General features: G+C 31.9%; 2 protein-coding genes across 5 annotated transcripts in view; both read left to right on the top strand.

Moving 5' to 3' along the window:
• The first annotated feature begins 280 nt into the window (after window positions 1-280).
• LOC139523444 (ras-related protein Rab-13-like) lies at window positions 281-15,899 on the top strand. The gene is made up of 7 exons (XM_071317491.1): window positions 281-342; window positions 4,846-4,915; window positions 6,777-6,824; window positions 8,902-8,949; window positions 9,731-9,826; window positions 10,170-10,301; window positions 15,168-15,899. The coding sequence occupies exons 1-7, from the start codon at window positions 314-316 to the stop codon at window positions 15,441-15,443; spliced, it is 699 nt and encodes a 232-aa protein (XP_071173592.1). The 5' UTR covers window positions 281-313; the 3' UTR covers window positions 15,444-15,899.
• A 5,030-nt stretch (window positions 15,900-20,929) lies between these two features.
• LOC139523440 (ras-related protein Rab-30-like) overlaps window positions 20,930-22,955 on the top strand; it is an 87,490-nt gene continuing 85,464 nt past the window's right edge. The window contains exons 1-2 of one of the 4 annotated variants that reach the window (XM_071317484.1): window positions 20,930-21,129; window positions 22,179-22,251. In XM_071317484.1, the coding sequence (XP_071173585.1) occupies window positions 22,186-22,251 (66 nt within the window). In that variant the 5' untranslated portion in view covers window positions 20,930-21,129; window positions 22,179-22,185. The remainder of the gene's footprint in view (window positions 21,130-22,178; window positions 22,252-22,955) is intronic. The other 3 variants (XM_071317487.1, XM_071317483.1, XM_071317486.1) reach the window with 3 other exon arrangements.

Raw genomic sequence — 22,955 nt, 5'->3', positions numbered from 1 at the left:
AATCCAAAAAAGTGCTTCGGATGCTCGAGTTTTATAAAATGTTATTATTATTTCATATTTAATATACCAAGCATGTTGACAGATTTGTATATCAAAATCTTCATCAAAAACTCTTCAATGTCATCGTGGTTTAAAAGAATGCAAAAATGTTGTTCATTCAACTATCAAACATTTCCTTTCAAATTGAAAATAAATTAAAGAAAATCAATATCATGTATATCGTAGTGTTAACTAGGTGATGCGAAGCGAAACCGATCGATGCACGCATGGTAACTTAATATAAACAACCTAGATATTAACCGTATATATTTAAATGGCTTTTCATCATAAACGAAAAAACAGGTAATTTAAAATATAATTTACTATTTGTTCATAACATTGTTTCATTTTTTAACTCTTCATTTTACATTTTATCTGAGTAAATAGTCAGTTGATTTATACTGTTATTAATTCATGTGTATTGATTCTGGTCTGGAAACACAGTTATCGTCCTTTCATTACAAATATAGTCCCTAGCTATTTTGTGGACGATGTGTTACTTACAAGAAAAGTGTTAAAGCAGAACAGTATATACTTTTGCTTTAACCAAGAAACGTAACTCAAACTATGTCATTATTTCGCAGTGGATTGCTAGCCCTAGCTGAAGAGACAGGAAGATACACTAGACCGAGCTCGAGGGGCCTCGGTGGCGGAGTGGTCTAAGTACTTACTACTTTAATCACTAGTCAGTCAACACTGGGGTTGTGAGTTCGAACCTAGCTCGTGCGGGTGCACTGGACTCCAATCTTAATTGACTAGGATTGTCAATTTTCCTATCGAAGGTCGGTGGTTTTGTCCGGGCACTTCGGTTATCTCCACCCAATAAAAAAACGGCCGCCACGAAATAGCCCAAATGCGGTGGTTTAAAGTCGCGTTAAAACACTAAAAATCAAAAATCAAATATACCAGACCACAGATTCCGTTGAATAAAAGACTATGTAAATTTTGTAAATTGATTTATGTTGAACACGAAACTCACTTTTTAATGGTTTGCCCTCTGTGTGAAGACATTAGATATGATTTGTTTCAAAAGGCACGTTAATTTATTGAATATTTTGAAAACATGAGAACAGATTTCAAGTTCAATGCCTTAATGACTTGTAATGACATTCAAGTACCACTGTCCTACTCTATTCACAAATTCTATGTCAAAGATTTTTATAACATATAATTGTCCATAAATAAAGGCAACAGTAGTATACCGCTGTTCAAAACTCATAAATCCATGGACAAAAAACAAAATCGGGATAACAAACCAAAACCGAGGGAAACGCATTAAATATAAGAGGAGAACAACGACATAACACTAAAATGTAACACATATAGACAAAATCCCACGAGAATAACAAATATAACATATATATATAACATCAAAACCAAATACATGAATTTGGGATAGACAAGTACCGTGACACGTCTTATCGCAATGTGAATTTACACTCAAAAATAAGAGAAAACAAACGACACAACGTTATAATGTAACACACACAGAAACGAACTATAATATAACAATGACCATATTCCTGACTTGGTACAGGGCATTTCTAAAGGAAAAAATGGTGGGTTGAACCTATTCTTTTTATCATGATAAAAGATAATTTTAAGGAAATGTGAAAAATGTATCATGGAAAAAACTTAAATAATGAAAGTATATTTGTTGTAATAGTTTATGTTATATGCTGATAGAAAAAAAAAATGATATATATATATTTTTTTAGAAAATATGTGAAAGTGGTTTGAATTAATTTTTGATTCTATTTTCTTTCTCCTTTTTGTCACTTTTAATATAACTTAGAATATATAGTAATGTTTTATTTTTATTGCAGCTTTATCCATAATTATGTGTTAGTCGTAGGACTCAATTTTTAAACTAGGTGTATTTAACAATCTTAAAATTCTTTTAATTTAATTTTATATTATTCCGTTCAATTCATTAAGTTTGCAAGATAAATACATTAGATTCTTATTATTTTCAATTTTTATACCTTGGGTGTTTGAGCTGTTGGGCTCATTGTTGAAGGCCCTACGGTGACCTATAGTTGTAAATGTCTGTGTCATTTACTTTTGGTCTCTTGTGGACAGTTGTCTCATTGGCAATCATACCACATCTTCTCTTATATATTAGATGTATATAATAGTGTCTCATGAGTTTTTATAGGCTGGGTGCTGATTTTTTTTTATGTGATTGTACTTGTAAATATTTTACTGTGGTAAATATTTTACTGTGGTGTAAGATCAATACTTGACACTTAAATAAAATAAATTTATCTCTTTTTATTTCCTATCTTGCAAAATATTTCTTATACCCCTTCCAAACTTATTTCCTCATGTTTTTGCCTCTTTTAGCAAGTAGGGGATGAACTTACACTGTAAAAAAGATAAAGATAAAGTGAAGAAGTGATTTTGTCTATTTTTAAAAAAATAGCATTTCTGAATCTGTCAAAAGACTTCAAGACCCCCTAACATAAAACTGTCCATATTTTGAGTTAGAGCTGATGAAGTTTTCCTTAAGTTTGAAATAATTTTTCCCAAAAGTTGTACATCATTCTTTAAAAATAATATTGAGAAAGCGCAGGTAGGATTATTTTAATTTTCATTTATTGTCTAAAAGAAATGCACTACGAAACAACTGTGTTCTCGGGATTTTTAATTAACCATTAATTATATTTTACCTGATTGGGAAAGGAGCAAGGTGAACATACCCGGCCACGTCAACTTGTATTTTTGTCCATCTGATGGGTTAAGCCTTTTACAAATTGATGTTGTACTGTTATACCAATGTCCCAGGTTATGGGGAGGGTTGGGAACCCGCTAACATGTTTAACCCCGCCACATTATGTATTCATGTGCCTGTCGCAAATCAGGAGCCTGTAATTCAGTGGTTGTCGTTTGTTTATGTTTTACATATTTGTTTTTCGTTCATATTTTGTACATAAATAAGGCCATTAGTTTTCTCGTTTGAATTGTTTTACATTGTCATTTCGGGGCCTTTTACAGCTGACTATGTGGTATGGGCTTTGCTCATTGTTGAAGGCCGTACGTTGACCTATAGTTGTTAATTACTGTGTCATGTTGGTCTCTTGTGGAGAGTTGTCACATTGGCAATCATACCACATCTTCTTTTTTTTTTATATGTAACGATTCCATAAAAATGTATTTCCCAAAATATACCGAGACCGTTTCAACTTATACTAGAGACATAATGATTTTCTAATTGTATATTTCATTAAGAACAAACATTTTAATCTTGGATTTTACACGTCTTCTAATTGTCTGACAGTGTTTTGACTATCAGCTCATAGACATAGTTTTGTTATGTGACCGTGACGTCAGCAAGGTTTTTTCATAAATTACTCTGGCATAAAAAGGAATTTAGAATTAGATTATAAGGAATGACTGTAAGTGTGCACCAACAATTTGATGTTTTTTCTTCATAAACAGAAAAAATAATACAGTCAATCCTTAAATAAATCATGGTAAAAAAATACAACGATGGAATTGTGATAACCCCAGCAGCGAGTTTGGGAACGTTGACATAGTAACAAGTTCCTGTTTCAAAATTTTTTTTTTTGCACCAAGCACAATGCGAATTCACACCGAAATGTCACTATCAGAAAAAGAAAGAAAACTAAGTTATTTTACAGATTTTAAGACTTTTCTGAATAATGTTAATACCGAAGAAGATCGCAACAATATGTTGGTTTAGAGTTCATACACAGGCATATCGTAAAACCAATTCGTAATGATAATAGTTATCAAAGTTATCAGGCGTATAACTTAAAACAACAGACGCACGTTTCAGTGACGCTAAGATCAAAATAGTTATAAAAAGGATAGTTTGAGAAAGTTATTAAAATTTGAAAAACTTTAACCACAGAGTAAATGTATCTCTTCATCTGTTTCAGTACTTATACATTCCTCGGATTTCAAATGTTTGGCTTTAGCGTTCCTGGTAAAGGTAAATCCAGAAAAGCGCTTCGGACGCATGGAATTATTAAACTAGTAGTTTTCAATTTTTTAACTGTTAGAAAAACTCCGTCCATTTATAAGTAAAATACAGATAAACAGGATTTGTTTTTAAATTTATTTCTGGATACTATTTCATGATCATAAACAAACTTTTTGTTTGGTAGAAATCCAGAACAGTTTAAGAAAGTTATTTATATTTCAAAAACTTAAACCACAGAGTGAATATAATGTAAACTGGCAGAAAACTACGTCCATTAATCAGTAAAATACTGATAAACAGTAACTATCTAATGTTTATAAACCATTAGATATTAAATTTTCTTTTAATAGTTGCTGAGTTTGCCAAAATGATTTGATCCGTGCATGTGAACGGACTTAATCCTACGGAAGCGTATTTTGGACAAAACAAATTTGCAATGACCGATATTTGACAAAGATAACTGTTTCGTATGGCAAGCCATTGTAGAACATATTGTACCACTGAATGTAATTTTATTTATTTCTGGCGATAGCTGTGTAAAAAAGGGGGTTGAAATATTAGAAGCGGTAGCTATTTCAATAGTTTATAATTTGATGACCAGAGAATTAAAAAGAAAAGGTATCGTCATGTTGGTGTTTGTTACTAATTACCCTATTGAAGACACCATCCATCGGGGAGTCTCAGTCCACAAGTATCGATCCAGCACTATAAAATGAAAATAACAATAAAAGATAACAGTAAAAATATTCCAGCAGGTCACTTTTATGTATTTACATTTATGTCGTATCACGGGGCGGCGAAAGCTTGCCCATGCATATAAGTTCATGTCCATGTATTATTATTTTGCACTATTTCAGAAATTCATTATCAATACTAGTGACAGGATCGTCAGGATGTGGGAAAACAAGCTTGGTCAATCGCTTTATTGTGAGTAAAACATTTATTAGAATAACATACAATCGTAAAAGAAAGAAAAAAACTTCAAAGGAGATGACACATCTAACCCTTATTTAAATCGAGCGTCACTGAGAGTCTTTTTTTAGACGAAACGCCCGTCTGGCGTATATACAAAATTTAGTCCTGGTATCTATGATGAGTTTATTTAAAAAACAGTATTCATATAACACCACATTTACCACATTGTTAGATAACCATTACAAACAGGGTATTGTTATATGAATTTCCACAAGAATAGGATATGATGTAGTCACACAGTGTCCACACAAACAGGATACATGTATGATGTAGTAACACAGTCTCTTGAAATAAATGCAATTCATATAATATCTATATTACGTATATGTAATTGCACCTTTTTCCAACAGGTCACAATGTAAAATAATCTATAAGCTCTTATACTACTTTTGATAAGGTTTGCCTTAATACTTAAGATTGAAAACAATATGTTCTATGATTTATTTTCATTTCGCATGTTATTGACTTCTTGACGTTCATTTCGGTTTTAAATACCATATTAAACTTCGTTGAAGTTTCAAAGAAGACCATTTGGTAATTCATATTAACGTATTTATAATTATGTGCTTTCAAATTCTCTAGACTATTCACTTTTTTTGTGAAAGTTGTCTCAAAACAACACTATTGTTGATTTATTTTTGACCACATTGAGATATCTCAGTCTTGGATTAACATTCAAGTTTTCACATTTCTAGTATGACCCACTCATCATTTTCGCTACATTCTCTTCTGTCTTAAATGTTGACAGTAGGTGATAGACCGATTTTGGTAATATGAAGCAATAAAGTGGTTGCGAAAACTGACTAAAACTGGACACCAGTCCCACTACAATTGTAAAAAAAAATAATGTGATTGTGCAAAAAATATTTGTTAATCAACATTAAGCCAACAACTCCATTGCATCTATAATCAATGGCTGAATCAAGGCACTGAACCCAACCGATAAAAGTTCCGCAAACTTGAGAGTAGATCTGTAGGAATGTTTCATCACATTATTAAATGAATGAACAGCAATTAAAACAATCAATACATTAGTCAACCTCAACCTGTAGTTCAATCAATGAGCAAAATAGATATAAGAAGATGTTGTATTAGTGCCAATGAGACAACTCTCCATCCAAGTCCAAATTTAAAATTTGACCATTAAAGGTCAAAGGACGGTCGTCAACACGGAGCCTTGGCTCATACCAAACAGCAAACTATAAAGGGCCCTAGAAATGACTAGTGTAAAACCATTCAAACGGGAAAACCTACGGTCTTATCTATATTAACTAATAGAAACGAGAAACACTTATGAACCAAATCAACAAACGACACTAAAGTATACATTTAAAAAAAACTTCTTTTATATCTTGCCATGAATTATCAGTAACCTACAGAAAAAAAGTGTAGTTGAAGACTAAACATTTTTTAATATAAGTGTCTGCTGAAGGCTTTTCCACGACATACTATTATGATTGATCTTTTAAAGTCTCTGTTTTAGGTTAGGCAAGTTAAGATATATGCAATGTATAGACATTTTCTATCATTAAAAATATATACTATAAATAATAATAAAATTGAGAATGGAAGAATACTTTTGAATATTTGCTCCCTTGCGTTGCAAGCTGAGTGACTTTATCAATTATCTGCGTTTGTTCATACATGATATGTAAATAAAAGTATTCACCGATTATACACATGTGCAATATTTAGTGTACACTATCGTTCCAAAAAGAAGTGAACCAAAACAAAATATATTTTTGTAACAATAACGACCGCAATATGTATCTAAGAAATGTTTATCAATTCGGTAATTTCGTTTATCTTTCAGGGAAATTCTTTCACCGAAGAACATATACCTACACAGTTTATGGATGGTGTAAGTATAGAATATTTTTATATTGAAATAGTGAATTAATAACGTGACATTAAAATTTCGACAGACGAAAGAAAGGTACTCCCCTTAACAAATTCCCAAATAAAAAAGGGACAATACCAAACGATAGTAGTCCTTAACTTTTTGTTTGATACCATACATTTACAATTTACATGCAGAAGTTTAATGTGCAAATCGAGGGATTGAAACAGTTTTAAATAATTATGTTCGTTTTTATTCAACTGATTCCTAAATTTTGCAATTTGTTTTTAATTTTCACTTCTACAAACAGCTACGTGTATATAAAAAAAAATGTCAACTTAATGAATCAGAATTGTTTCTCGAAAGCGGTTTAATGCTACTTGTGGTGTCGTCTTTTTTATTTGCTATTCATAGTTTACCCAAAATTAATTTGAAATAACCAAATAATCTAATGGCTAACGCTTTGGTTTGTTAACAACTGGAACTAATTGGTCTAATTTTTGTCTTAAAGAGATCGTAGGATATTTTCCCCCTGAATAAGTTCAGCATGATTAATCAAAATGTATTGGAAAAGCCACATACCTTCGATACAGACAAATTATCAATGGAACAAAGATATGAAGATTTGTCTGAAATATTTAATAATGGTAGCCCTTTTTGTATCTCTATGAGTACATGTACTTGTAATAATGATAGCCTGAATAAAGAATGACATCCACAATGCAAAGAAAAAAAAACAAACATCGGTTAAAACTGAACAAATGCACCATGCTTGACCTTTTGTATGTCAGATACGGGTTTCGTGTACCTAAGACTCAACAGTGGCTTGAGTTTAAAACTTCGAAGACTAGATTAATAATAAAGTTGATGAATATTAAATACCAAATATTCAAATTTCTAGAAATATTATGCCAAATCAGCCTACGATCATCTATGCAGGGAGTAGGAAAACATTAGTATTTCGAATAATATTCATTATGAACAGCAAATTTACATATCATGACCATATCAGTTATATTGTATGTCATCTCGTGTGTTTAATATTAGGCTTTGACTTCTGGAACAAAACGTCCTACAGCAGTGGCATTTACCAACTTTTAATTGTGTACGCCAGTCTCGTCTATATATATATAACTCATCAGTGTCTTTTGCCTAAAAAACCCAAAACAGTTGGAACAACCAGCCAATAAGGGTATAGAAACCCTAACTTCCTCAAAGAAGTGTCAAAATCAGGCTACGGCAATCATTTCTTGAGGAGGGACTAGGAAAACCCCTGAAAATAAACCACTCAAAATCTTATAATGAAATATTTAGGCATCAACCATTATTAAATAAGACATTAATGTAATGTAAAGACAGACGAAAAGAGAACTATATAACTTAAGGAAACAAATGGTGCATAATGTCTGTTAAAGACTTGTATGCGCATATGAGGTAGATTGTTCTAATGTTTCAATATAGTATATATCTTATCTGATGTCCCTGTTGGTTTATACCCGAACATGTGTGCAATTGTATTATTTTTATAATTTTTAACACGGGAATACAGGTCGAAAATCTTATGATGACTTGACGTCCGAACATCAAAGACATCAGTAAGTTTGTAAAACCTACTTTGTCCCACTGCATGATTTGTAAGCAATATGCTTATGTTTTGAATATTTTCGTCTTGTAAGCGACGTCGTATTGCTCACAATACATGCATAATTTTCTTCATGACATAGTATAATGAAGACATGTGCTATACCAATATCATATCACCATTAACACGCCTCTTCTGCTCAATATCAAAAGGGAAACATTGGCAATTTATTTAAGCGAGAGACGGAATGGAGTTCATTATTGAATATACTATTCAAACGATCATACTAGTAATTTATTAGTGAGTAGTATATGACTAAATGAATTAATGAAGGGGGCTTATTTATATGAATTTTTGTCTTTAAAATATGAAAACACATGTTTTCAGAGTAATTTCAATTTCAAAAAAATATATATGCAAAGTTTGAATTCATGAAAGCTATATATTACAAACAAAAAGTGAAATTAAACAAAAGACTTTAAAAATATTATTTTGTTTTGTTTTGTGATTTGATAGAAGTCGCATAAGGTTGAAGTAAATGGAAAAGAAATTCGTCTACAGCTTGTAAGTATAACAATGTTTGCATTTATATAATATTAAGTTTGATCAATTGTCGTCGCTTTTTTTCAAGTTATGTACATGCTGTTTTTGTTTTAAATTTCATCCCTAGAATTCAATGCTCTAAAAACAACATCACCATAAAAATCAGGATGTGAAATCACGTTTTTTAATGATAGATATACACGAAAGTTAAATACTCCTTCCAAATATTTGTATCTATGAAAGAATTGAGTAAAAGTTTATGTAATTTGTAGTTCCAAAATCCCAGGCTTAATCATACTTAAAAGCTATAGATTGATATATATATATATATAATTTAATTTTTGATGTAACGCGTCTTCTGATTGGCTGACGTTATTTTGTTATGAGCCCATCGACATAATTTTGTCATGTGACCGTGACGTCATCAACGTTTTTTCATGGTTTTCTACGGTTTAAAATGGAATTTAGAATAAGATTATAAGAAATGACTAATATTTTTTTGTGTCTATTCGAAATAACATAAAAAATGTGGTGCACACTGTTAAATAACCCGCTACGCGCGTTATTCCGTGTGCACCAATTTTTTTATGTTATTTCTTCATAGACAGAAAAAATATTACAGTAATTCCTTAAATACATTACGTCCATTGAAATTGAAATTTTTCTATACAGAAACGGGCAACTTTCAATGTATTTTTATTAATATTTGACAATGGCATCACCATTTTAATCATACGATAACTTCAAATAAATACTTTACACCACAACACAACTCATTCAAAAATAAGCAATTATGTTTCAGTCTGACACAGATGGGGATAGAAAGTACGAGGGTTATTCTATTAATTACTATGCTGAGATGGATGCAACTGTTATTATCTATGATATATCAAAACAGGTGAGTAGTTCTGTTAACAGTTTGTTCATTTAGAAAGTCCCGTCACCAAACACAAACACATTAATCTTTCAGAGATGACCAATTCATGCTTTTACTCCCAAATGCAGATTTTATGACACGAAGTTGATAACTGCCTATTTTAAAGTATAGTTTACAATAAAGGAACTTTTTGAAAAAAAAATGTTTTCTCAGTGTAATGTAACAGGATGGTGAAAAGAAAGCTCACATGATCAGAAATCATTGACGCCATGGACAAAAGTCATTCCTAATCTTACCAAAGTGGACATTTCATACTCTATTGCATTAACAGCAGTTTTGTTAAAACGAAATATTTTTCTTTCAGGAATCTTTAGAGATGGCGAGCGATATATTGCAGCGATGGAGAAAATACAATAAAGGGAATGAGAAGGCCTTTGCATTTCTAGTAGGAAACAAATGTGACATGGAACGTGAAATAAACAAAGTGGACGTCGAGGTATATATGTTGGTTCAAACCTTTTTCTTACTTCCTCAAATTTACTAATATTTCTTTAATTCCCATTTTAATTATTTTTAACGAGTCAATGGACATGGATTTCTGGAGACATTGGTCCATGTCCGCGTCCTCATCCATTCGTGCACTTTCTAAGACACGCATCTGCAAGTAATCGACAGAAGACATATTCATATTACCTAATGTTTGGATTTATCTTAGTATATGTAGGTAAAGTGAAAATCGAAAATGGCAATACTTCTAAATACCATGTATCCGAAGAGGTTTTCTGGATTGAACTTCATCAGGAACGCTCAAAGCCGAATATTTGAAAGCCCGGATTTAAGTATTATCAAGATAATTTGGGTGCATGTATTATTATATTTATTTTTGTCTATATAAAAAAACACATATTTCAAATAGGCCTAACATACAATTGACATAAGACGCTTATTAAGTTCAATTCAGAAACACACTCTAAATTTAAAGAGTTAATTTAATACTTTTTCTCTTAGTCTACAAACGATAGACGAAAATGCCAAAAGGACATTCAAACTCATAACACCAACATAAACTGAAAAAAAAACAACAACAGAAAAAAACAATAGCACGCAAAACACAATTTAGAAAATAAAAGATTATGCAACACGAACCCCACTTACAACTTGGGCGGCCTGATGTGCGCCAGAAGGGTAGGCAGGGTACAAATAACTAATTCATACGCGGTACTGGTTTGACCGAAATTTAAGAAAAATATAAAAGACAATTTTAAGATTGCAGTGTACTATATTAATACAAAATAGGAAAACATTTAGTAAACAATGTATAAATGTACATGTAAATAATCATGAAATGACACGTTTTATACTTGATACGGATATGTTCCTTACGTCGTAACTACAATCCCTTCCCGTTCATGAATATGACCTACCGAATTAGACTATTTACCGGATTTGTAATCACATAAGCAACACGACGGGTGCCACATGTGGAGCAGGATCTGCTTACCCTTCCGGAGCACCTGAGATCACCCCTAGTTTTTGGTGGGGTTCGTGTTGTTTATTCTTTAGTTTTCTATGTTGTGTCGTGTGTACTATTGTTTTTCTGTTTGTCTTTTTTCATTTTTAGCCATGGCGTTGTCAGTTTGTTTTAGATTTATGAGTTTGACTGTCCCTTTGGTATCTTTCGTCCCTCTTTTATCTTGTTTTCGTTTACTCATTTCTTTATAACGCCATTAAAAATCATTCTGAAAGTTCAAACATAATTTAGAGTCAAGTCAGTCCAACTGATTTTTACATTTTGCCCTTACACCAGTACGGTAGGTTTGGAGAGGGTTGAGAGCTCATGAACATGTTTAACCAGTCCACGTGTATGTGCCTGTACCAAGTCCTATGCCTATAATTGAGTGGTTGTTGTTGTTTGCTGTATGATTTTCCATTTTGTGTTTTGCTCGTTGTTGAAGGCCTTAAAGTGACCTTTAATTACTGGAATCCACGTCAAAAGATTACTGTTGCGTTGGTAATTTGACAATCCTACCTCATCTCTTTGTTTTATATAAATTAAGTGATTCCAATGTGCTCTCCCAAATTTTTTGCACTAGGTATAAAAACATAAATCGTGGTATGTGGATAGTTGAGTCAACATCTTGTATTTATTTGTACTACAGACCTTCTAAAATTCAAACTGACCACACGCACGATACACGCACGGTGAATGCACGATACACGCACGATACACGCACGATGAGCTTAACGTTTCTTATGATGGTTTTCGGAATTTACGCATATTTTTAGTGAAACCATTTGTATTTACACGCATCTTTGTCGGAATTAAAATAAAAAACAAAACACTTATAAATATACATATTCCTTTTGTTTCCGTATATCTTACATAAACATTTTAACAAGCTGACCACACTCTTATTTATAAGTTGGCGCATATCAAAGTCGTGCTCCTATGGCAAACAATGTTGTTGCAAAAGAAATGAAACAACAGCAAAATTATTTGTCCTTTTCATCATTTTAAATAAGAACAACACATTAATTAAATATTTGAAGCATAAATCTTTTCGATACAATTGTTTTAAATCACTTAACATAAAAAAGATCGTCATTGTTTAATCAGTTGCTATATATATATGTTATTTGGCACGTGTCAAACGGTTCATTGATTTGTGGCATATCAAAGAAAAACCGGCACGTGTCTAAATAATGTTGAATATCTCGTTTATTTATGATTATTTTTCTGTAAAATTTGAAATTTATGCATTAAATATCAATCTCTAACACGATATACAAAAATAATACATATAACAGCACTCCTTCTATTCCTTAGTGGCATTGTATAGTCAAAGCCTTAGTGCACTAAGGATTCCTTAGCAGTGTTAAGACGTACCGAAAAAAAAAAACAACATCCGTCATTCTTTAATAATCATAGAAGGTTAACAACTAGTTTGTTTCCAGGCCGTTATTGAAATTCTTGACACTACCTTAATATTTGTATGTTCCGAAGGCATACTGAATGTTTTACGGAGGGGACCAACCTAGTCAGTAACAACGTACTATTGTGAATTATTTTTCGGATAATAATCTTTTAGACATACATTAAAAACGGTGTCATTAGGCAACCATGAACACAATGAAAAATGAATCCGTGAAAGTGTTCCATGTTTATTCCATTCAAGTAAAGACTAGTTATGATAATACCATATATTTAACTAATTTATAAAAAAAAAAAACCAAAAAAAAAAAAAAAACCAAGATTATATCTTAAACTTGTAAATCCAATTTCAAGTTTTAAAAGTTCCTCAATTTAAAATAATACATGATGTATTTGCGTGATCTTATATTTGTTTAATTAAAATAATGCCTTCAAATACATGTAATGTTCATTTTTATTCAATTTTCCACAAAACATTTTAGCTTAGTTTAAATGAAATTCAGAACAGAGAATCCAAACACTGTTGAAGAGAATATACATATTCGTGTTAATTCGCCTCAGTTTAATTTGTTAATTCATGTTTGATATTTAACATTTTTATCCGCAATCCACATTTACCCGACAATCTTGTATATTGTATTTTCTCAATGAAATAACATAACGTGCATGTGACCATCAGAAACTAAGACAAAAATGATATTTATAATGGTATTTATCAAAGCTTAGATATTTCGAAATATCTTAGTAGCATAGGAATTTGCCAAATAAGCGAAGAATTATAATCTACCTAGGATTTACAACCAAGGATTTGTATAGTTTCTTTTCAATAAAATATTGTTGGTGTTTTTTGCGACTTTAGCAGCAACATTGCCGTTATTAAATAAAAATATTAAATTTTCGCTATCTGATAATTATAGCCGCGGGTTAAAATGTTCATTAAAATGTATAATATTATACTATAATGGGCATTTTAGAAAAACATGAAGTTCATATTCAATAGTAAAGCTACAACACATGTCATCTCGTGGACTTCTTTTCTTTCATACTTTCCAGTTTCTATTTTTTTAGTGGAGCTACCCCACATTTAAATTTTGCAAAAACACATTTGTTTTAATTGACAGAACATTTTTAACAAATACCAGTTGGCCAACAGTATATTTTTAAGTCCATTTTCGCTCAGTTGAATAGAAATTTCAATTTTAACTCTTCTGTCGTAGAAATGTCAATATCATGTTATTGTTTGTACGTACAACATGTATCATTATATCAAAATGTGTCAGTCCCAGCCAAGATTCACCGAATAACCACAAAATCTTTACAGATGATAAAATATTTACACAAAAAGTCATGAATCTGTATGAACGTTATCTACGATGAAGTTAATTAAGAGTCTACAAGAAAGTAAGTATGGCTGTAAATTTTATTTAAAGTCGGAACATACATATATATATATATATATACCGCTCTATAACCGACTATCATATAAAAACCGCAATGTATGAACGATACACAATTAGAGATGAACGTTTCACAAATGCACGGTATCTGATCTACACAATTATACACGATTGACGAACGCACGATACACGGTTAAAAATGAATGATTGATGAACGCACGATACACGCACGATACACGGTTAAGAATGAATGTTTGATGAGCGCACGATACACGCACGATACACGATTAAGAATACACGATGCACGCAAGTTACACGGAAAATACACGGAAAATGAATGTTGAACGCACGATTGGTACACGCACGATGCACGCACGCAACACGCACGATACACGATGGACGCACGGAATAATGGTCAGTTTGAATTTTAGAAGGTCTGTAAGTTAGTGGTTTTTTTTTTTACGAATACACGTTTTTACAATATCACTTTTGCGGGGAAAAAAATATGATAACGGTGCTTTTCATGTACTACACTTGAAATTTTATATTAAAAGAAAGGCGGAATATACCAAATTGATATTCAAACTCATTTGTTGACGACAAACGGACAACGCCATGGCAAAAAGTATTATCAAGTAATAAACGTTGACTTGGAATGTCATGGAAAGTTTAAAATGTGCAAGTTGCTTAGTATGGCGTTCATTAACACTGAACTAGTATATATATATATATTTGTTTAGGGGCCAGCTGAAGGAAGCCTCCGGGTGTGGGAATTTCACGCTGCATTGGAGACCTGTTGTTGACCTTCTGCTTTTGTCTGTTCTATGGTCGGGTTGTTGTCTCTTTGACACATTCCCTATTTCCATTCTCAATTTTAAGTGCTAATGCCTTGCTAGAAAAGTTTGATTCTACTAAAATAGTTTCTTCCAACAAATTATAAACTCTAAAATATACGTTTCACTACATTTTGTAATAGTATTTAAACAATCTCATAATATTAGGTTTAAATCAAGTCATTTCCTTTTTATTTTAGAATTTTGCAGAAAAGGAAAATTTACCCCACACAGAAACCAGCGCAAAAACGAACGAAAATGTAACGGAGATGTTCATGTCACTTATCAAACGACTGGCTAATGATGGCGATGATGGTGGCGGTAATAAACATGCAGACGATACCCCGTCCGGTGGTGGAAATAAACAAGCAGACGAGACCAAGTCCGAACTGAAAGAAGATGCCAATAAAAATGTTCATGCAGATACTGCACCTTCTACATCAACGCAAAACAGCAACTGTTGTGTTATAAGCTAGTCAATGGGTCTAAATGGTAAAAGTAAACAATTGAAAAAGGGATGACAACCAGCACCCGAAATCCGATCTACTATATGAACATACATTGTACCTCAATACGTAGCTGCAATATGGTTTTAACAGAACTCTTTTTAAAAAACGTTTGAAGATATTATTGTTTGATATGATATAAAAATTATCTTTTATGTACTCATAGTCATAGTAGATTAAATGAAATGACGGACGAAACATTTTGTCTTTCTTTATTATAATCTGTTGTTCTACTGTTTTACAGCTTTATAAGATTTAGAAACACCAGATTTAATGGTAAAATCAGCATTATATGTCTATAATGATATGTTTGGTTATTATGATAACATTTGATTTGAATAAGGTTCAATGTCTTTTAGTTTATTTACTATCTTAAGGACTAGATTATGGTGTCTTTAAATAAATATGTTTTTTTACAAACACGGGTATTTTAATATATATCATTCTATGTATTAGGATATTTTTTTATTGCTTTTCTGACTTTCCTTGCCAACTTGTTACAAAGATGTAAATGGTATGTAAAGAGAATAAAATCTTAATACAATTACTCGTCTTTCAATTCTGTGATTGACATTTTCTGGTTTCTTGTAACACTTTCCTTGAAATATACAGAATAATGGTTTATATCTAAGGCAACTGTTACAACTTTGAATTTTCTCCTAGGACAGAGATGGTACTAGGTTGAAAATAAAACGGAATCTGGAAGTATTATTTAAATGCCATACCAATTTCGGCAATATTCATTTAACAAAAACATTTTATCATTATTATTATTCTGCCAATGACTTACATGTACATTGTTGTAAGGGATATAAGCCGATAACAGTCCATTCTGTAAAATATTGGACAGGTCTGAGGCCGCAGGCCGAAGACCTGTTCAATATTTTAAAGACTGGACTGTTAGAGGCTTATATCTTACTTAAAACATTGTCTAAATAAAATTGAGAATGGAAATGGGGAATGTGCCAAGGAGACAACAACCCGACCATAGAGCAGACAACAACAGAAGGTCACCAACAGGTCTTCAATGCAACGAGAAATTCTCGCACCCGGAGGCGTCCTTCAGCTGGCCCCTAAACAAATATATACTGGTTCAGTGATAATGAACACCATACTAAACTCCAAATTGTACACAAGAAACTAAAAGTTAAAATAATACAAGACTAACAAAGGCCAGAGGCTCCTGACTTGGGACAGGCGCAAAAATGCGGCGGGGTTAAACATGTTTGTGAGATCTCAACCTTCCCCTATACATCTAGTAAATGCAGAAAAGTAAACGCATAACAATACACACATTAAAATTCAGTTCAAGAGAAGTCCTAGTCTGATGTCAGAAGATGTAACCAAAGAAAATACACAAAATGACAATAATACATAAATAACATCAGACCACTAGCAGTTAACTGACATGCCAGCTCCGGACTTCAATTAAACTGATTGAAAAATTATGTCTTCATCATATGAATATCAGACACAATCCTCCCCGTTAGGGGTTTAGTATCATACCATCATAACATATATGAGACGAACATAACCCGTGTCATACCAACAACTGGTTTTTTAATAAATGTGTTTAGTTTCGATGCAAAGACCCTATAAGTGAATCAATATTAACGCCAAAATATGCAATCTTTAATGACCTGACAACAGTATCGTAACTATATCCCTTCTTAATAAGTGTGTTTAAAGGTTTTGTTAGCTTCTGAGGTGAATACTGACATTTTTGTGCTTTATAAAGAATATTTCCATAAAATAGTGGATGTGAAATACCTGAACGGATAAGAAGTCTGCATGTTGAGATATTTACGAATGATGTCCTTATACCGATGATAAAATTTAATAAATGTTTTGACTAGTTTGTGATATCGAAAACCCTGGTGTAATAATTTTTCAGTAATACATAAATTTCTCTCGTTAAAATCTTAAACATTGTTACATACACGAGCGAATCGTACAAGTTGAGATATATAAACACCGTAAGATGGTGACAAGGGAACGTCACCATCTAAAAATGGATAATTAACGATAGGAAATGAGAAATCATCTCTTTTATCATAAATTTTAGTATTAAGCTTTCCGTTAATGATATATGTATCAAGATCGAGGAAAGGTTGGTGGTCATTGTTAGTATTAGCTTTATTTAAAGTAAGTTCAACAGGATAAATTTCTTTAGTATACATACTGAAGTCGTCATTATTGAGAGCTATATATAATATCATCCAAATATCTAAAAGTATTATTAAATTTGTGTATCAGATGTTGTTTTGATGGGTCTTTACTGATTTTTGTCATAAATTGTAACTCATGTCAAAATATAAAAACAGGTCCGCAATAAGTGGTGCACAGTTAGTCCCCATTGGAATTCCAATAACCTGACGATATACGGAATCTCCAAAGCGAACAAAAATGTTATCTAGTAAAAATTCAAGGGCAGATATAGTATCAAAGCATGTCCAATTGACATAGGTTTTTTTTGTTTATTGTTACTAAAATATGACCTAAAAGAGTTTGAACATATATATTCACATTCTGACTTTTTGAATGTGAATTTTTTCTTAATGAGCATGTGAGGCAATGTGGTATATAGGGTAGAAAAATCAAAACTTTGAACAGATTCAAAATCACCAATATAAGCATGCAATTTATCAAGTACTTTCAAAAGTAATTAATTCCACTGTTTTCGAAGGCCTTAACACGTCGAAAAAGGTAAAAGCAAGGAAAACGCAAGCAAAGATTTATTTTCATGTAGTCCTTTTCTATTAGTTTCTTGTTTCATCTCGGGTATTATTATTTACTAGGTGAATGAGAGAAAAAAATATCATATGAAGACAGGTTCTCGTTTAACCATATCGAGTGCACCGCATTTGACTTTATTTCAAATATATAATTAATATGAATTAATGAAGAGATAACACCATGCATTCAGTTATATTCTTTTGTTGAAATTTTCAAGAGATTGTTATTGTTTACCCAAACGGTACCACCTGAATACGTCCCCCCCCTTTTTTTTTTCTTTTTTTTTTTTATCTTACTGCAAGGTCGAGTCGCTCTTTTTTCGTTTATTTGTGTATTGATTCCCTTTTGGTTTTGTTAATGTTACCGAAACGTAATTTTGTCTCGTTTTTCTTTTGAAAAAAAAATCTTTTATAAAACGATTACTGCGAACAAAGTGCGATTTGTTTGTTTGGCCGATAAAATACGGTAATGTCTTCCTGTATTCTGCTTCCCATATTCATCGTCGTTCATAAGCGAAGTGTTGCATTGGTATTTAAGCAATACTATCAGACTTAAAAACAACAACTTCTAAATCAATGCGAGTTATGAAAATTATAAAAACTATTATAGCCCCTAGTTCATGAAGGAAGTTCTAGATTCGCACTTTGTACACAGGATAAGGGTTAGATTGTTCATGCCCTTATCAATTTTAAGAAGCATTACTTTATTGGTTTTTTTACATTTTAATTGTAGTTGAAAATGACGTTAGGAAGAATAAGAGCAACACCAGAGGTCAATTTTTATAGTCTAAAGACGGACGAGGATAACTCTTTTGAAAAAAAAAGAAATTCATAAAAGCAACAAAACAAGACTTACAACGAGCATACTCAACTTATTGAATTAGTCCCAAAAGAGACAACCCAAAAACATGAGGAAAATGGCTGTGATATAAGTATTGGAAGTGTTAAAATTCAAAGTGAATTTTTCCTCAAGAAACTGTTTTGATGAGTGACAAAATTATTGTGCTGGAAGGTGACTTTAATAAAAAAAACATATTGCCATTTGTTCTTTGGTTGTATTTTTGAGTACATGATGAAAACAATTGGGGTAATTAATAGTTTTTTTTTATTTCAGTGATTGAACTATCATTTACCTATAAGAATCAGTTATGCTACCTTGAGCTGTCCAATATTTTTAAGAAAGAGAAGGGCATTCTTAAAAATATTGGACTGCTAAAGGTAAAATATTGGTTTCTTACAGATAAATGATAGTCCAATCACTGAAATAAAGAACGGGTAAAACAATAGAATGACGTCACTACAATGTTTTAACATTACATACGCCTTCTAATTTTAATATCCAATGACAATAATGTGTGTTGTTGATTGATAGCTGCTTAAATCAGCGGCAAATATTTCAAAATGTATATTCAGAACGAAAATACATTGATATGATAAGAATACGAGACAAGTCATACTGAGGTGTATTTTCAATTTGTTGCTCAAATTATAACAAAAGAGATGTCCTATTCTAATAATAACGAAGATGTTGTTCAAAGAGCACGTAACTTAAGAAACTATCAATATTATTGGTATCAATATAACACAGTTTACCGTCTTCATTGTACTAGCATTGATGTTGTTTCAATAAATCAATACATGATAGCTAAATATGGTTGTATTGTACAATTATTATCAGTTTGTTATCTGCAGAGTGACGGTACTTTTATTCTGGCATTGTGTAAGACAATTATTCTCACGGATTGGTTATTTTATTTGGCCACTGATTGATATTTGAATCTGAAAACATGGATTGATTGTAAGAAGGTATACACACTCACAAACGATAAATGGTCGGTGTACGGAGATTCGAGTCAAACAATTTATTAAATAAACAATGCCACCCACAGCATATGTATGATAGGAACGTAACCTTCCGGGGCACCTGCAAACCGAAAAAAATATAGTATATAGCTACCAACGACAACCACTGATTACAGGCCACGCGTATATACAGAATGTATCGGTGTCATATGTTTTAGCGAAAAACACTCTCACACATTTGGGACAGTGGTGTAACCATACGACATACATGTAAAACAATGTTACACAATCAGTTGAAACAGCTTAACTTGTCTGATCAATACACATACCACATAAACATCCTACCAAAAGCACGAAAGACACAAAGTGCATATATGATAACAGTGTCACTCTAAGTTACGGAAAGCTAGTTCATAGTCAAAAACTACTAATGCAAAATCATGTGTTCAAGTCTTTTAAAATATCAATCAGTAAACGTCCAACATCCAATGGATTTAGCGTAAAAACGTCATTTGCAGTCAAAGACAACATGCATGACATTGTGCAAACAGGATTTACATATTACATGTCGTTTATATCATAACACTCAGTTTTGTTTGCACTTGTCAAAACACTTGTCATAAGAACAAGAACAAACTGTTTATTTTGAAGTAAAAATTCTCAGTTTGCAGATAGAAGGCTTAAATCGTGTAAGAATGAAGAACTATTCATGAATGGATAAGATTCACATACATGTACCACAATTGTCCGATATCCTCTTCAATTTGGCACCTCGTTGTCGAGTTTCTATTACCCATAACCTAGATATTATGAACTAGATGCAAGAAGATATTAACACTAATAAAAAGACATGTTAGATCGCTTCCAATCTATTGCTTTTACATTCGTCACAACTCAGCTGATTCCGTACCTTCATCTAAGGAGAGTGGCAGAATCACTCGAGGATTGCCGATTGTTAACTTTACAGTTAAGATGGTTTAAAGGCAATTCAATGATTTTATTCATTCTACCGTAACACAGTTCATTCAGATCGATACGATACACACATGGTTACTTATAAACAAACTAGATATTAACCTCATGGATTTGACACGGATTTAAATCATAAAACCAAAAAGGTAAATAAAAATTAATTTATTGTGTGTCCATACAATAATATTATTGCAAAGAAATTTTGATATCTGTTTATACATTTTAAAGATATCGACAGTCATTTGTATTTTAAATCACAATAATGTATACCATGTGTTATGGTTGGATTTTACTTGTTTATTTTAAGCTTGTTATAATTCAGACTATTGAGTTTCCGTTTGAATTGTTTCAAATTTTGTTATATGGTTGTCTTTGGTACACGTGGCTGACTATACTGGTTTTCTAATTTTTGAAGGCTGTATTACGGTAACATGACCTATAATGTCCATTGCTTAAATTATTTATTTTGGATACTGTTATTGATCTCCATTGGCAATCATGCACATTCTCCTCATCTGATATCTAGTACAGGTGTATGGACACTTGATTTTAGATTGGAATGCATGCAACAATTGTAGATTGTTTTTACACGTATATTTTCAAATATTTCTATCAAAAGATTAACTCGCAATAGGAATATCCTAATTTCCCCATACTTTTAATTTATTGGAACTCAATACATCACAGTGTAAATATTTAAAAATGTTATAGCTAGCCTTTATAGATTTGTCATTATTGAAAGTTGTATAAATGTAGTTATTTATTTAAAGCCTCAAAAATAAAAAAAAAAAAATAGAAAAAACAAAAAAAATCATAACGGAGTTTATGTGTTACATATTTGTATCTCGTTCATTTTTTTTTATAATAATAAGGCTGTTAGTTTTCTCGTTTGAATTGTTTTACATTGTAAATTCGGGGCATTTTATAGCTGACTGTGCGGTATGGGGATTGCTCATTGTTGCAGGCCTTACAGTGACCTATAGTTGTAAATTTATGTGTCATTTTGGTCTCTTGTGGAGAGTTGTCTCATTGGCAATCATATTTTCTTTTTTATATTGATTAAATCATGCTTGAAAGGTAGAAAAAACAAGTATATCAAAATATCCCAATAAGCTCCTTCAATGATACGGAGGGCTTATTGTGAGATTTGAGTTAATCACGGAAGATTTTAAAAAATCAATTTATATGGTTTCAGCAATTCCATGTATTCAATACTAGTGGCAGGATCGTCAGGATGCGGAAAAACAAGCTTGGTCAATCGTTTTGTTGTGAGTACAATTACAGTAATTTGAATCTATACTTCAAACAAATGTGATAAATGAAACTACATGTCCTTGAATGAATTGACCATTATGATGACCTAACACATAAAAATAGTACCAAGTTTCATAACAGTGAAGACACTGAATGTCTGTGTTTTTAATTGTTAGAAAAAACGCTTCATAAGACTTAACAGATTTTTATATGAATCCAAAAGCTGTAAATGCACGCATTGCCAAATATGTCGAGATATAACCTCATTTACCAGAAATTTTAAAAGTTTTTACGGGAGACATTTACATAACATTAGATTTCACTGTTTTACTATTTCGCATTTGAGATGTCTCATGCCAGTTTTGTTTCAACTCTTAATTTTTCAAACATGTTAGAGGTTCCTTGCATATAACCCAGTGCTTTGATTTTGACTGTTTTCGGGGTCTTACTAATACATGTAAGATAATGGTTGTAATTTTTCAGTAACAGTAAAATTAGCTTAACCGTGCAATATTATACATGTATGTATGTATACAGTCGAGCTGTATTGCATATATCTTATTATTTATGTCATTGGGTAATTGTCTTAAAAACAGGCATTTTCTTTTCATGCTTTACCAGTATTTATTCAATTTGATGAAATTATTCGAGCCTGAATGTGTACTTAAAAACAATGTACATGTATGCAAACTTTTCTGTTTTGACAATGACCCACGAA

Source organism: Mytilus edulis, chromosome 5 (assembly GCF_963676685.1).
Source record: "Mytilus edulis chromosome 5, xbMytEdul2.2, whole genome shotgun sequence".
Classification (NCBI taxonomy): domain Eukaryota; kingdom Metazoa; phylum Mollusca; class Bivalvia; order Mytilida; family Mytilidae; genus Mytilus; species Mytilus edulis.
This window is presented reverse-complemented; position numbering and strand designations above follow the sequence as displayed.